Source organism: Indicator indicator, chromosome 4, assembly GCF_027791375.1.
Source record: "Indicator indicator isolate 239-I01 chromosome 4, UM_Iind_1.1, whole genome shotgun sequence".
Lineage (NCBI taxonomy): Eukaryota > Metazoa > Chordata > Aves > Piciformes > Indicatoridae > Indicator > Indicator indicator.
In genome coordinates, this window is record NC_072013.1 from 20,423,204 (window position 1) to 20,437,187 (window position 13,984).

The following is a 13,984-nucleotide window of genomic DNA, read 5'->3' on the forward strand; positions in this document are numbered from 1 at the left end:
TCCATCCTTAGCAATCTCCTTGGTGTCAAAACACAGAAACTAACAGAGCAGAGTTAAATAGCTGTAGCAGAAAGTTAACATTCAGGATAACTGATTGCATAATATTGATTTATTTTTTTAATGCATTATTTTTTAAGATTACATACTTCATTTGGGTATGAAATACTTACATTCGGATATGAAATACTGAAATGTCACTGCAGTTTCAATGATGTCTTTTCTACCATAATGATCCTAAGACTTGAACATCTGTGAAAAAATCCACTGAATAGAGTGAAACACTGAAATGGGATGCTCAGAGAGGTTTTTGTATCCCCCATCCCTGCAATTATTCAAGAGAGTGAGTAGCATTTCCAGTTCTGGGGAAATGGGCATCATCCACTTAAAGTTATACATATCATGGAACACAGGAGTAAGAGAAAGGACAGGGAAGGGTGTAAAGCTAGCTTTGTGTCACCAGTGTGACTCCCACTACTCTCAGGGAGCTGGAATTCAGCTATATCTTTTTCTTTCTGGAAGAGACACTAAATTGGCACTTTCCTTCCTCTGTGCCACTTTAAACAATGGTAGTAAAGAGAGGAAATCTTCAAAGGATGTAGAGGAAATTCCATCCTTGTTAATACTGGGAACATTTCTCACCATTGTGCATAGAAATCATGGAATGATCCAGCCTACAATAATCAAGTGAGCACTAATAAAGCATTTCCAACAGTTACATGTTTGTTACACTGCTGATGGAAGACAACTTTTGGAATTTTATGCTTTTTTTTGCAGTATTTTGTTCTCATTTCAAGGACATCTCCTGTTGATTTCTGAATTAAAAAAAAAAAAAAGAAAATGACTGAAACTCCTCTACTGAGTGTTCCCTCTTCAAACCAGAGTGAAAACAAGAGCAGCCCAGCTACCTGCCCCGACTTGAATGACTGGTGGGACATTGTGTACTATATAATACCCAAGTATATCGACACCATCTGTGTTATTGGAATGCTTGGAAACATGTTTGTTCTCTTCACTTATTTACTGCACAAAGGCCCCCTGAAAATAGCTGAAGTCTACCTTATGAACTTAGCTGTTGCTGATCTGATCTTCCTCACTTGCCTCCCTTTCTGGGCAAAGAACATCAGGAATGGCTTTAACTGGCCATTTGGCAATTTCCTGTGTCGCAGCATGAGTGCATCCATTGGCCTGAACATGTACACCAGCATCTACTTGCTGGTGGCAGTCAGTGTGGATCGCTATTTGACTTTTGTCCATACCTTGAACCACCGGCTGATACGGAGCACAGCTATGGCCAAAAGGATCTGCTTGCTCACTTGGTTCTTCGGCATCCTTCTCAGTGCCCCAGCTTTTATGTTTCGGACTGTGAAATATTTTCCTGAGTGGAATATTTCAGCATGCTCCTTAGACTTCCCCACCCCATTGTGGGCAACTGCTGAAAGGCTGCTGTTCAACATAGTGGGGTTTGATTTGCCATCTACAGCAATCATTTTCCTTAATTTCTCTACCATTTGCTCCCTACAAAAAAAAGCAAGACAACGAAGAGCACTTAGAACAAAAAGTTCTGGGGAACACAAAGGCACAAAGGCTACCAGGTTGATCTTCACAGTAATCCTGGTGTTTCTTTTGTGCTGGACTCCATACCATTTTTTTGTGTTCCTTGATATATTACACCGGACAGAAGTGATCAAAGGTTGCTTCTGGGGAGAACTACTCAACTTTGGTGAGCAGTTTGGTTCTACTCTGGCTATTACCAACAGTTGCATTAACCCAGTGATTTATGTCTTTGTTGGGAAATACTTCAGGCAAAAGGCTTTGGAAGTTTTTTCACAGTTTATTCCCTATGGATTTTGCTTGAGAAAGGTATCATTCAGAGAAAAGTCTTCATATTTCAACACGTTTACAGTCAGGAGTAGTTCAACCTAATGGTTCTCAATTCCATATTGGTTTTGATATTACAACTGATTTCAAATGGCATTAAAAATTAATATGAATTGCACCAATCTGGCATCCACAGACTTAGCTAATTATTTATTAAAGTAAATCACTTGACTGCTTATTTGTCCTCACTTTTACTTTTCTTTTTTCTGGGTTACCCATCTAAATGCGTAACAGCTGATACTAGAATTTTGTACAAAATTATCTATCCTGCCTTATCAATTATCAGTGGCATGAAAGAAAAACTTTTCAACAAAATATTAGAACTCTGGTTTCTTTACAGAAAGCCATGAGCTGGTTAAACATTTTATTACATTGTATCCCTGATGACGACTACTATATCATCACCACTGTACATAAAATTATAATGTACATTATGAAGCAAATATAAGCTTAACCTTCACCTGAGAGTGGCATTTCAGCAATTATAGAGCATTTCCAGTTATTTTAAACAATGCTTTAAATGGTTTTCACGTTCACAGCAGCATATGGAAAATGTGAATAATTTTTTGTGCATTTCAAATATAATATATTTCAATTCAAATATAAATATTGTAGAGGACAACGCACAACAAAGAAAGTATATGTAAACTGCAAAAAAAAAAAACAAAGTAACCCAGTATCCTCGTCAAAATCTGACATTTTTTCTTTTCCTTTTTTCTTTTAATTTTTTTCTTTTCTTTTTTTTTTTATCCAGTAAAATGTCACAGAATTACTAATCAGTTTCATCAGTATTTATTATTATTTTCTTATACTTGAAAATATCAGTGATGGTCATTGATACTCTACTATTTTGGAATACCTTTCATCTGAGGCAAATCTTTAGATACATATTTTTGTGAATCAAAACTAATAGACTGCATAACACCGTATTGTACACCATACTTTTGTCCTTTCTTATATTTATTTGTAACTTATCTCTTTCCATGAGCCTTTGGGGAAGAGCATGTATATAGATCTGTGAGTAAAAATCCTCGCTGCTACCAGAATATAAACTCTGTTACTAGTAGTTATAAGAAAACCATTAACAATAACACAGCAGACGGTATAAGAAGGAAAGTTCTTTTCCATCGTAGCCACTGTTGCAGAATAACTTTAAGACAAGTGAGACATCTCTTTCTATACCTATATGGAAGAAGAAGACAGGAGATACAGTGAGGCCTGTTCAGCCAGGATGGTGTTGAGTGCAGAAAGGAGTATACAAGGACATTATTTGTATAACAGTTTCATAAATTATTATAAAGCCTGTTCAGCCTTGTATTCACTGTAACAGTGCTGCATTTTCTACAGTTCTTTTTAATGTCACCATTTTTAATATGGAATTAATTTCTTATTTAATTGTAGAAATCTTCCTGTTCAACTTTGTTGCATTAAGATTAGAGTTCATTTTTAATGATTGCGCAAAACATTTTGAATCTGAAGAGCAAAAGCCTTTTGAAGAGTTAAAAGCCTATCTTCCTGTAAGAATGGATTAAGAATAAATGGTGGATTAAGGGATCAGGGAGGAAGACTCACTCATAGCTTTATTAGTTTCATTCCTTCTGTGATAGGCTTTTTAAAAATAAATACCAGGGTTAGACATAAGCAGTTACAGCAGCATGTGAAGCCCACTTAGTCATCTGAGATTAAAAACTTACTTCTAGTCTATTGTAAACTGTTGAACACTGCATTTATTTAATATTTCCCCAGATGAATTCTTGATTCAAATAAATTTCAAACAGAAATATTTTCTGGGGAAAAAAAAAAAAAACCTGCAATCATGAAAAAAATTTACGTCAACGGAAGTGTCTTTTTCCCACTAGGTGTGGGGACCTTAAAAGGAAAAAATATCTCGTCTCGTCTGACTAACACTTGTCCCTGTTGTGCAAGGAAAAAGAAAACCTTCTTAAGCACTGTGGCACATTTAAGGAGGAGTTAATAGGTTGAAAATCAGTCTGAAATCTGAAGTTGATGGAAAGCCTTCCATTTAGTTCAATGGAAAACAGCTTTGATGAAAGTGCTGCTTCCGTGCATGTGCACAGCTGTGCACATGTGCACAGCTATCTGAAAAACCGTCTCTACTTTACATACTGCTTTAAAACACTTATTTATTGGAAATCAATGGATTTACTCTCCAATGTGTGTATTTTCTACGCATGAAGTAAAACTTGATCAATTTCTTTCATTACTGATTGTGTGAGTCGTATTAACATAGAAAAAATATGAAGAAAAGATCTAATATAATCCACAGCAAATGTAAAATTCTGTATTTAATCAGAAATAACTGATGGCACAGGTATAGGGTGCAGAGTGAGAGTCACAGCAGCTCAGCAGAAAAGGATCCATAGATTAGAATTTGAACATGACCCAGGAGTACCATGCTGCTTCTGCTTTGAAAGTATATGTGATAGCAGGTGATGAACTTAAATTGTATCAAGGGAAGCTAATGGTAAGCATTAATAAAAACCTTTTCCTAGTAAAGCTACTGACGGGCTGTCCTAGACACAATCCAGCACTGGAGCACCCAGAGCCTCCAAGACTGCTTTGGAGAGCCATTGCTGGGGACAAGATACATGTAGTCAGTTTTATGCCAGGGATGGGATTTTTAATCACAAAGGTTGGAAACAACTGATCTGGACACAAAGATGCACACAGTGCTGCTGATTCTTTCTCTTTTGGACAGTAATTAAAAGTTTCCTTGCTTGCACTATCAGGGCACTTCACCTATCACCTTTCAATCAGTACTGAAATGTCAGGTCTGTTAGCTAGTCAACCAATACTTCCAGACCCCATTGCCCATGGGTTGTTTTTCTGAATAGCATCATCTTTACCTTCTCTCATGTTACTTCTCACACTCCAGATAAACACTGATAAGTGTTAACCATTTAAAAACTTCTGTGGTGCAATGAAGACCTTTCACAGGCAAGATCTCAGCACCCCAAGAGACTGCAAGTATGATTGAATTTGTTTTCCTCACTCATCTATATTGAATTGCATATTTTAAATACAACCATACTTTCTCTAGAGCAAGGACTATCTTTTTGCTACCTGATGAGGCCATGCTTGATGGCTTAGTTCACAACATGTGATCACTAGTGTGATAAAGTGACATTTAGGGTCCACTGAAACCCATTTCAGGGCATAACAAAGCCTGGACTTGCATTTTTCAATTTTACAGACTTTACCTGTAAATGTGGACAGTTTTAATATCAGATTCTGGTGTTAGAAACAAAAGATACCAATACCCTAAAAAAAAATCATTCCAAAACCAGATGACCTATTTCTAAAACTGAAACTAGAAGACAAGACATTCATCACTAAAAATAGAGGTAAAAGCATTTTCAGGTATCCATAGCCACATGAGCTTCTAGCCTTCTATCTTTCTAGGAAGAGAGCTGTTGGTCATCCCTGTGAAAATCATATCAAATCATCTTCAGATGCTGACTTCTAGATAGAAGAAAGCAGTCTGCACGCAGTACAGACATGCTGGAGCTTTCAGCAGCTGGATCCCATTCTTGTGGAGATTCTTAAATCCTTCACAGTTTCACAAGAGACGTTCTCATGGAGCAACAGGACTCACTTCACTCTCCATGGGTGCCTATCAGCCAAGGGCCATAGATGTCAAGAAAGCTGCTTGCCCCTGGTCCTAGTAAGCTTGTTGGTGAAGTCCCAGCAGCAGAAAAGGAACAAGGGACAAAAGTTGTGCCAGACCACAGGACAAGAATCGGACTGGGGAAATGGGGCTGTGGCTGGAGGTTGATAGTGAACAGACAAATGTTTGACTGGAGAACAGGTGTTGAGAAACAGAGGAAAAGACTGAGAGGAGAGAAACAAGCAACCACCGGTATCTTTGCCAGCCAGTTCCCCATCGGGGGTGTGTGGAGGAACAGGGAGGACACACTGACCAAAGGAAAGCATAGAGAGAGAAGGACTGGCTTTACCAGGAGACACAGCAACAACCAATCTGCTTCTGAAGGGGAAATGGCTTTGACAAGGAACTTGGAAAGATCTAGGACCTGCTTGGCAAGGGTGCCAGAGCAAAGTGTAGTAAAAGAGAAGAGGCAGGTGCCCCAGGATGGGACTTGGGATGTTTTGTTCTCTTAAAAATAAAAACAAACAAAATCCTGTCAAACTTAAAAGCATTAAAAGAAATTTGAGTTTACTAAATGAAGCATACAATGGCCAGGAAAAGTTTGACCTAAAACTGTCCCTGGAATCTCATTGTGGCCTCCTTCAGTGTGTGAGTTATAATACAGTCTTTTATGACTAAACTTTGACTTTACAACATTGCAACTTAACTGCTTCTGATTTATGTTTGTGTCACTCTGCTTTATGTGGGAGAGAAACACACTTACAAAAAAACCAAACTACTCTCAAGAAACTAAATCATCCACCCTGCATATTAAATAAGAACAACTATATTGATAATACATATCCTGCATTGAATTTCACAGGAAGAAATCTTTGAAGCAAGATATAACTATACTGGGGAAAAAAATAAACTGCAGTGTGATTATATAGAGACAAATTAGTCTAATAATAATGCATAATCATAACTGCAAATATGAGATGAGATTCTAAAATATGATCAGCTAGGAAGAATATTGTCATCAGGACAAATGTAGGAAGGGACATCCCTCTTTCCTTATAGCACAGTAAGATACCTGACGAATAGTAGACACCATTCTTGGTCCCTGGAAAGAGTACAGCAGGACTTTGTGTCCATGAGGAGGGTAGAAATAGGGATTAAAAAAAAATCCTATCCTTCATCACAGGACACACAAAGAATAGCTGGAAACACAGATCTCCTGAGCTGTACTATGCAAGAGCAGCTTTTTTTTTCTCTATGGGAATCTGAAGCTTACAGGCAAGAGCATGACAGCTTAACTTAATTACTCTGGTGTTATAGCTGGTTTTGATTTCAGCTTTTCAGTAGCTGCTTTTCATTGCCATTCCTATTATTTCACACATGACTGAGGGCAAAATCTTGAGTATCTTTTCCAGCCTACTGACTAAAATAGAAACCTGCTTCCTCTTTCCCTACCTCAACAATACAGAGCCCTTGCAATTAGTACGTTTCTCCCTAGTGGAGAATGGCCATGTACTCATACAGTCACAGGTGTCATGCCCTTCTTTAATTCTCCAGAACACGTTGCATTGCAAATGCACAGCACACTGAACAAGAGAAGATGTTAAGAAAGCTCTGCTCCAAAGGAGGAGTGAACCCCTTCTCCTTTCTTTGCCTTTTTGCTGCTGTTGCAAAACCAGGGATAGTCTTCCTAGATAAGTTCACTCTTATCTGTGCTCACAAAGAACCAGGATTTGCCCCATTCTTGAGTTTCACCTTGGTTATTTATCATGGCTTGAACAGATCCAGATGTCTCTGAGGGTTAATCCATAGGCCACAATGCATTATACTACCTCATGTGAATGGTAAGAAGGGAAAAGACTGATTTAGCACACAGCTCCTGTTTCTGACAGGAGAACTTTATCCACACAACCTACTTTGTCCATGCTGTTGTCACAAATATAATAACCATCTTGTGTCATCAAACAGTTGTCATGAGATGTTGCTAAATGACATGATGCAGTGAAATGGATCGATGAATTCCTACTTTTAAAGCATGTGTGTCTGGTTGTAGTGCATTCTACAGGAAAACACCTTAGGAAGCAATTGCTCAAAACCCCCCTCTTCTGTCGTGTTAATCTTGTGCACTGCAGGTTTATTGCAGCAAAGGCTTCACTAGTAATATTTTATTTCAGGAGCTGAGGCATATTCTCCATCATGACTCTAATCTACAGCTACAGCTGGGAGAGATGTTCTCCTCTGGGAAGTAACTCACACACATAGAAGTTCACATTTGGTTCCATCCATTGCTGTTTATCTATTTCAACTCATGCACAGAAAATCCCCAGCCACGTATTAGGAATTAAACCAGCCAGTACCATTTCCTACATGAAGAGATAGATTAAGTCTCACATCCATCACACAAAACTAACTCAGAAAGCTAGTCAACTGCAACATCCAAATCATGAAAAAATATTTTGCACTGTCCCGATAACATTTTGATATATGGAAAAATGTACATGTCAGATAGCTATGGACTGAGCAATGCTCATCGTGCAGCACTGGGAGGAGGACAAGTAGAAATATTTCATCTGCAGCCTCAGGCTCTTCTTGTCTGAGCAACAGAACTGTTCTTGAATAACAGGTTAGAAGCCAAAATCTCACCTCATGTGTATCACAGTAAATTGAAAATAATCAAGCTGTACCTATTTGTTCCTGCCAAAGTGCTAGTCCTGAACAGAGAGAGTGACTTTGAGTGCCTATCATTACATCGGTTTAAAGTTAGTACAATTTTTTTCAAAGTGAAAATAATTACATCACTGGAAAGTACTGTCAGTACTGGGACCAGTACTATTCAATATATTCATCAAAGACCTGGCTGAAGGAACAGAGTGCACTGTCAGCAAGTTTGCTGATGACACAAAACTGAGTGGAGTGGCTGACACACCAGAGGATTGTGCTGCCATTCAGAGAGACTTAGACAGGCTGGAGAGTTGGGCAGGGAGAAATTTAATGAAATTCAACAAGGGCAAGTGTAGAGTCTTGCATCTGGGAAACAACCCATGTATCACTATAGTCTTGGGACTGACCTGTTGGAGAGCACTGAACGGGAAAAAGACCTGGGAGTCCTAGTGGATGGAAGGTTGACCATGAGCCAGCAATGTGCTCTTGTGGCCAAGAAGGCCAACGGCATCCTGGGGTATTAGAAGGGGTGTGGTCAGTGTGGTTCTCCTCCCCTTCTGCTCTGCCCTGGTGAGGCCATATCTGGAATATTATAGAATCATAGAATCAGTCAAGGTTGGAAGGGACCACAAGGATCATCTAGTTCCAACCCTCCTGCCATGGGCAGGGACACCTCACACTACATCAGGCTGGCCAGAGCCTCATCCAGCCTGGCCTTAAACACCTCCAGGGATGGGGCCCCAACCACCTCCCTGGGCAACCCATTCCAGGCTCTCATGGGGAAGAACTTCTTCCTCACATCGAGTCTGAATCTCCCCATTTCCAGCTTTATTCCATTCCCCCTAGTCCTATCACTACCTGATATCCTAAAAAGTCCTTCCCCAGCTTTTTTGTAGGCCCCCTTCAGATACTGGAAGGCCACAATAAGGTCACCTTGGAGCCTTCTCTTCTCCAGACTGAACAGCCCCAACTCTTTCAGTCTCTCCTCATAGGAGAGGTGCTCCAGCTCTCTGATCATCCTGGTGGCCCTTCTCTGGACACGTTCCAGCATGTCCATGTCCCTCTTGTAATAGGGGCTCCAGAACTGGATGGAGTACTCCAGGTGGGGTCTCACCAGAGCTGAGTAGAGGGGGAGAATCACCTCCCTTGACCTGCTGGCCACAATTCTCTTGATGCAGCCCAGGACCTGGTTGGCTTTCTGGGCTGCAGGTGCACATTGACAGCTCATGTTGAGCTTCTCGTCCATGAGCACCCCCAAGTCCCTCTCCTCAGGGCTGCTTTCTAGCCAGTCACTGCCCAGCCTGTATTTGTGCTTGGGATTGCCTTGACCCAGATGCAGGACCTTGCACTTTGTCTTGTTGAACATCATGAGGTTGGCTTGTGCCCACCTCTCCAGCCTGTCCATGTCCCTCTGGATGGCATCCCTTCCCTCCAGTGTGTCTGCTGCACCACACAGCTTGGTGTCATCAGCAAACTTGCTGAGGGTGCACTCAATGCCACTGTCCATGTCACTGACAAAGATATTGAACAAGACTGGTCTCAGGACTGATCCCTGAGGCACCCCTCTTGTCACTGGCCTCCACTGACTGTGTCCAGTTCTTGGGCCCTCAGTTCAAGAAGGACAGGGAACTGCTTGAAAGAGTGCAGCAGAGCCACAAAAATGATTAAGGCAGTGGAACATCTTCCTTACAAGGGTAGACTGAAGGAGCTGGGGCTCTTTAGTTTGGAGAATAGGAGACTAAGGGATGACCTCATTCATGTTTATAAATATGTAAAGGGTGGGTGCCAGGAGGATGGAGCCAGGCTCTTCTCAGTGATGCCCAATGGCACAACAAGGGTCAATGGGTGGAAGTTGAGGCATAGGAAGCTCCATGTAAACATGAGGAAGAATTTTTTCACTGCGAGGGTGATGGAACACTGGAAAAGGCTGCCCGGGGGGGTGTGGAATCTCCCTCTCTAGAGATATTAAAAACCCATCTGGAGGCATTCCTATGTGATCTGATCATAGAATAGAATCAAGAAGGCTGGAAGAGACCTCAAAGATCATCGAGTCCAACCTGTCACCCTAAACCTCATGACTATCTAAACCATGGCACCAAGTGCCACGTCCAATCCCCTCTTGAACACCTCCAGGGATGGGGACTCCACCACCTCCCTGGGCAGCACATTCCAATGGCCAACCACTCTCTCTGTGAAGAACTTTCTCCTCACCTCCAGCCTAAACCTCCCCTGGCACAGCTTGAGACTGTGTCCTCTTGTTCTGCTGCTGGTTGCCTGGCAGAAGAGACCAAACCCCTCCTGGCTACAACCTCCCTTCAGGTAGTTGTAGACAGCAATGAGGTCACCCCTGAGCCTCCTCTTCTCCAGGCTAAACAGTCCCAGCTCCCTCAGCCTCTCCTCATAGGGCTTGTGCTCAAGGCCTCTCCCCAGCCTCGTTGCCCTTCTCTGGACATGCTCCAGCAATTCAACATCTTTCCTAAACTGAGGGGCCCAGAACTGGACACAGTACTCAAGGTGTGGCCTAACCAGTGCTGTGTACAGGGGTACAATGACCTCCCTGCTCTGACCTGATATAGGTGATCCTGCTCTGGCAGACTAGATGATCTTTTGAGGCCCCTTTTGGCCCCTAACATTCTGTCATTCTGTGAAAGCTAGCATAATAACCAAGTCCCCATCTCTCTACTCACTTTTCAGCTATGCTTTTTAGTTATGAAGCTGCCGATAAAAATCTTGTTCATATGTCAAAACTACTGCTATGGGGTGGCGAGGATTAGCCCATTTGCAGGACAAATCATGAAGAGCCAGAACCTGTGGTCAGCATCTAGCAATAACCTGAGGCACCCATTAAGCTTAGTTTTAAAAAAGATAGGTAAATTACAAAAAGAAAGCCAACAATTGATACTAACTTTAATAAATGAAAAGCAGCTAAGACATTTTCAAAAAGGAGAAAACCAAGAAAAAATAAAGATTAGACTGCCTGTTCTGCAAAACTTCAGTCAGTCTTTCAAGAACTAAAAGAAGTGCTGAACCTCTGAGTGAGGCCTCTTGCCAACAGCATTACTTAACTCTTATCTGCTAGTTGCATGCCAGATTCCTGGCGTGGATGCCAGTAATTCATAAGGCAAACCACCCACAGCAAGAACAAAAAATCTCTCTGACGTGGCAAGGGGTAGTCAGACAATGGTGACAATAAGTCTGATGCGAACCAACACCCTATAAATATCCTTGTGTTTTAGGTATTATTGCAGATAAATAGCAATCTGCTGGAATAGCCATAATTATTTGTGAGATGTGATGATGTTTAACACAGTTTTGTTCCGTTATGTCTTACTTCAGATGGTTGGGTGCATAGGGCTAAAAATCATCACAAGGTTATCTAAATACAGAGTTCTGCAACTGCAAGAAAAGTGCTTTGTGTAGCATCATCAGATGCATATCCAGGAAAACTTTCTTCTTCTCAGGGTATGGGAGAAAAGGAATACTTTGCATTGTTTGGCAGATACTTCAGAGATATTAAATAACACTTCACTATCAGGCTATCATGACAAATGTTATCATTTCCCTAGTTAAGAGAAGAGGGAATCAATGATGTCAGGGAATTAATGATGGCAGAAGATTAATGAAGGTGTATGGGAACATACGTAGACTACCATTTGCCAGCAGTAACAAAATCCCTACAGCTAGCCCTGGGGTACTCTTCATGACTTGATAATGCTGGAGAGAGAGAAGTAAATTCAAGCTAATGGGAAAATAACTGCCAGAAGCAAGTTCTAGAACAGAAAAAAAAAATCTTTTTTCAAAGGACTTTTAGGTGTCCATACTACTAAAACTTCCCACATCTTAAACTTCAAGGCAATTCTTTGCTAAATTGTCACTACAGACCAAGAGTAACATTCAAATACTCAGTGATGCATCAAAGACACATGTGGCCTTGTGCACACCAAGTCTTTAGTATCTTTTCTTTGGCCTCCTCAATACATGCACTTCAGTAGTCCAAAGGGAGAGGATAGTGGTCTAACTACCAACTGTACAAACAGTATCTCAACTTCCCAAAGCCACAGAGCACATGCTCTTGAGACAGGTTCAGTTCTAACACCTGCTCATCTGCTACAGGGGTTTTCTCTTTTCTCCTTTTTTTTTTTTTTTTTTTTTTTTTTTTTTTTCAAATCTAGGAGAAATCCTTCATTTCCACAATTACTTCTAAAATAACTTTGATAAAATATACCTCTGAATGCTCTGGTTTCTGGAGGCTGGCTGAGAACCAGCACCTCCCTGATGCCAGCAATTCACCTTACCTGATGGTGTGCTGCAGTCATGCTGCTTAGAAACCCCATTTGTCCTGAGACTCAGTATTGTCAGAAGCTCTTCAGAGAGGTTGCCCAAAACAGCAGCATGCAGACAAAAGAGCCAAACCCTCACTGTGAGGGCAGATGGGGTAGTTTGATAGCCAGGGATTCTAATTGCAGCCTTATAGGTTGCTGTAAGCCTTATGTGCAGCCCAGATTTGCTCCTAAAGTTACCAACAGTCACTCCAGGGTGACCCCATATACCAAAAAATATAGCCCACTAAGTATTTTTGGTTTGAGGCTGCTGTGATCAGCCCTATGCATAGCAGGTTCACTGTCACCAATACGTTTCAGGTCATCAATAGAATGAGGCTTACAAATTTCACAAATATCTTGTGACACCTGAAAAATAAAATGGACATATGACACTCAGATACTATAATAACATAGATTATCAAATACTCCATCTAGACTATGAAAGCCAAAACTCTGCCTGTTGTCTACAGGTATATAGTACTGATTTAAGTGCAGATCTCTTGCCCAAAGCTTCCCCACGATACATGTCAAGTTGGCTGCTGCATCCTCAGAGGTGGCAGCATTGCTTTTCTTATCCTTCCCATGTGTTGGATGCAAAGTGTTTATAGGTTTGTATTTACTAGTAAAATATTAGCCAAAAAAAAAAGTCTTCATATGTTTTACTGTGAAAATAACCATTTACTTGAAATAGCAGGATGAAAAAGCTAGCTCTGTTAGAATTAATTGTATCTCATCTTTCATGATATGGCACAAATGAAATATCCTCCAGGTATGCTGCATGTTATCCTTATAATAAGTTCTCTAAACAGAACATGATGTTCCTGAGAAACTACACAAAAGTACCACTGACTGATCACTTTAAAAGGAGTAGTCCAAGGAGAAAGCATGTAAACCAAGGGCATAGTTTCAGAAGAGTAAAATTAGATGTGTGGTGTTAGATCTGCATTGTTCTTCCTGCTCTGCTCTATTTCACTTCCAGGCATTCTACACAACCCATCCTGTTTATTCAATAAGCTGTGAAGGGTCTGGAAGAGTTATTTTGGGAGACTGTCCCAGACTTAGGGAATACTGATTTGAAACACAACTCCCTTCATGCACTGGATTCCTTGTCTGCTTTTTTTCAAATTCTAATTAATCAGACCAATATTAGTTATCTTGTGACCTGATTTTAGTGAAACACTTCCTTTTCTAGTTCAATATATGATTTTCTGATGCATATGTGGTACCGATGCAGCTGAAATATAACAGCATGCAGCAGCAGAAAATGCAGGTGATGCCCTTCAGCACTCAGTCTGGCCCTACAGCCTCTCTCCTACTCCACCATCAGGAGCACCATGCACAGCCAGTCATGTTTAGCACGTGCTGGTCCAGAGCAGGAGAGCCCCTGCAATTCTGCAGTGAGCTACTAGTCTAGTGGCAGAGAACCAGGAGACAGGAGCCAAGAATACTAGACAAATGTGATGGACTAGTCAAGCCATCTTCCTTTCAGGAAACGTAA

The 13,984-nt window shown here is 40.9% G+C and overlaps 1 protein-coding gene across 1 annotated transcript; it reads left to right on the forward strand.

Annotated features, from left to right (window-relative positions):
* The first annotated feature begins 837 nt into the window (after window positions 1-837).
* Window positions 838-1,923, forward strand: BDKRB1 (bradykinin receptor B1). The gene has a single exon (XM_054400779.1). The coding sequence runs from the start codon at window positions 838-840 to the stop codon at window positions 1,921-1,923; it is 1,086 nt and encodes a 361-aa protein (XP_054256754.1).
* Window positions 1,924-13,984: the final 12,061 nt, after the last annotated feature.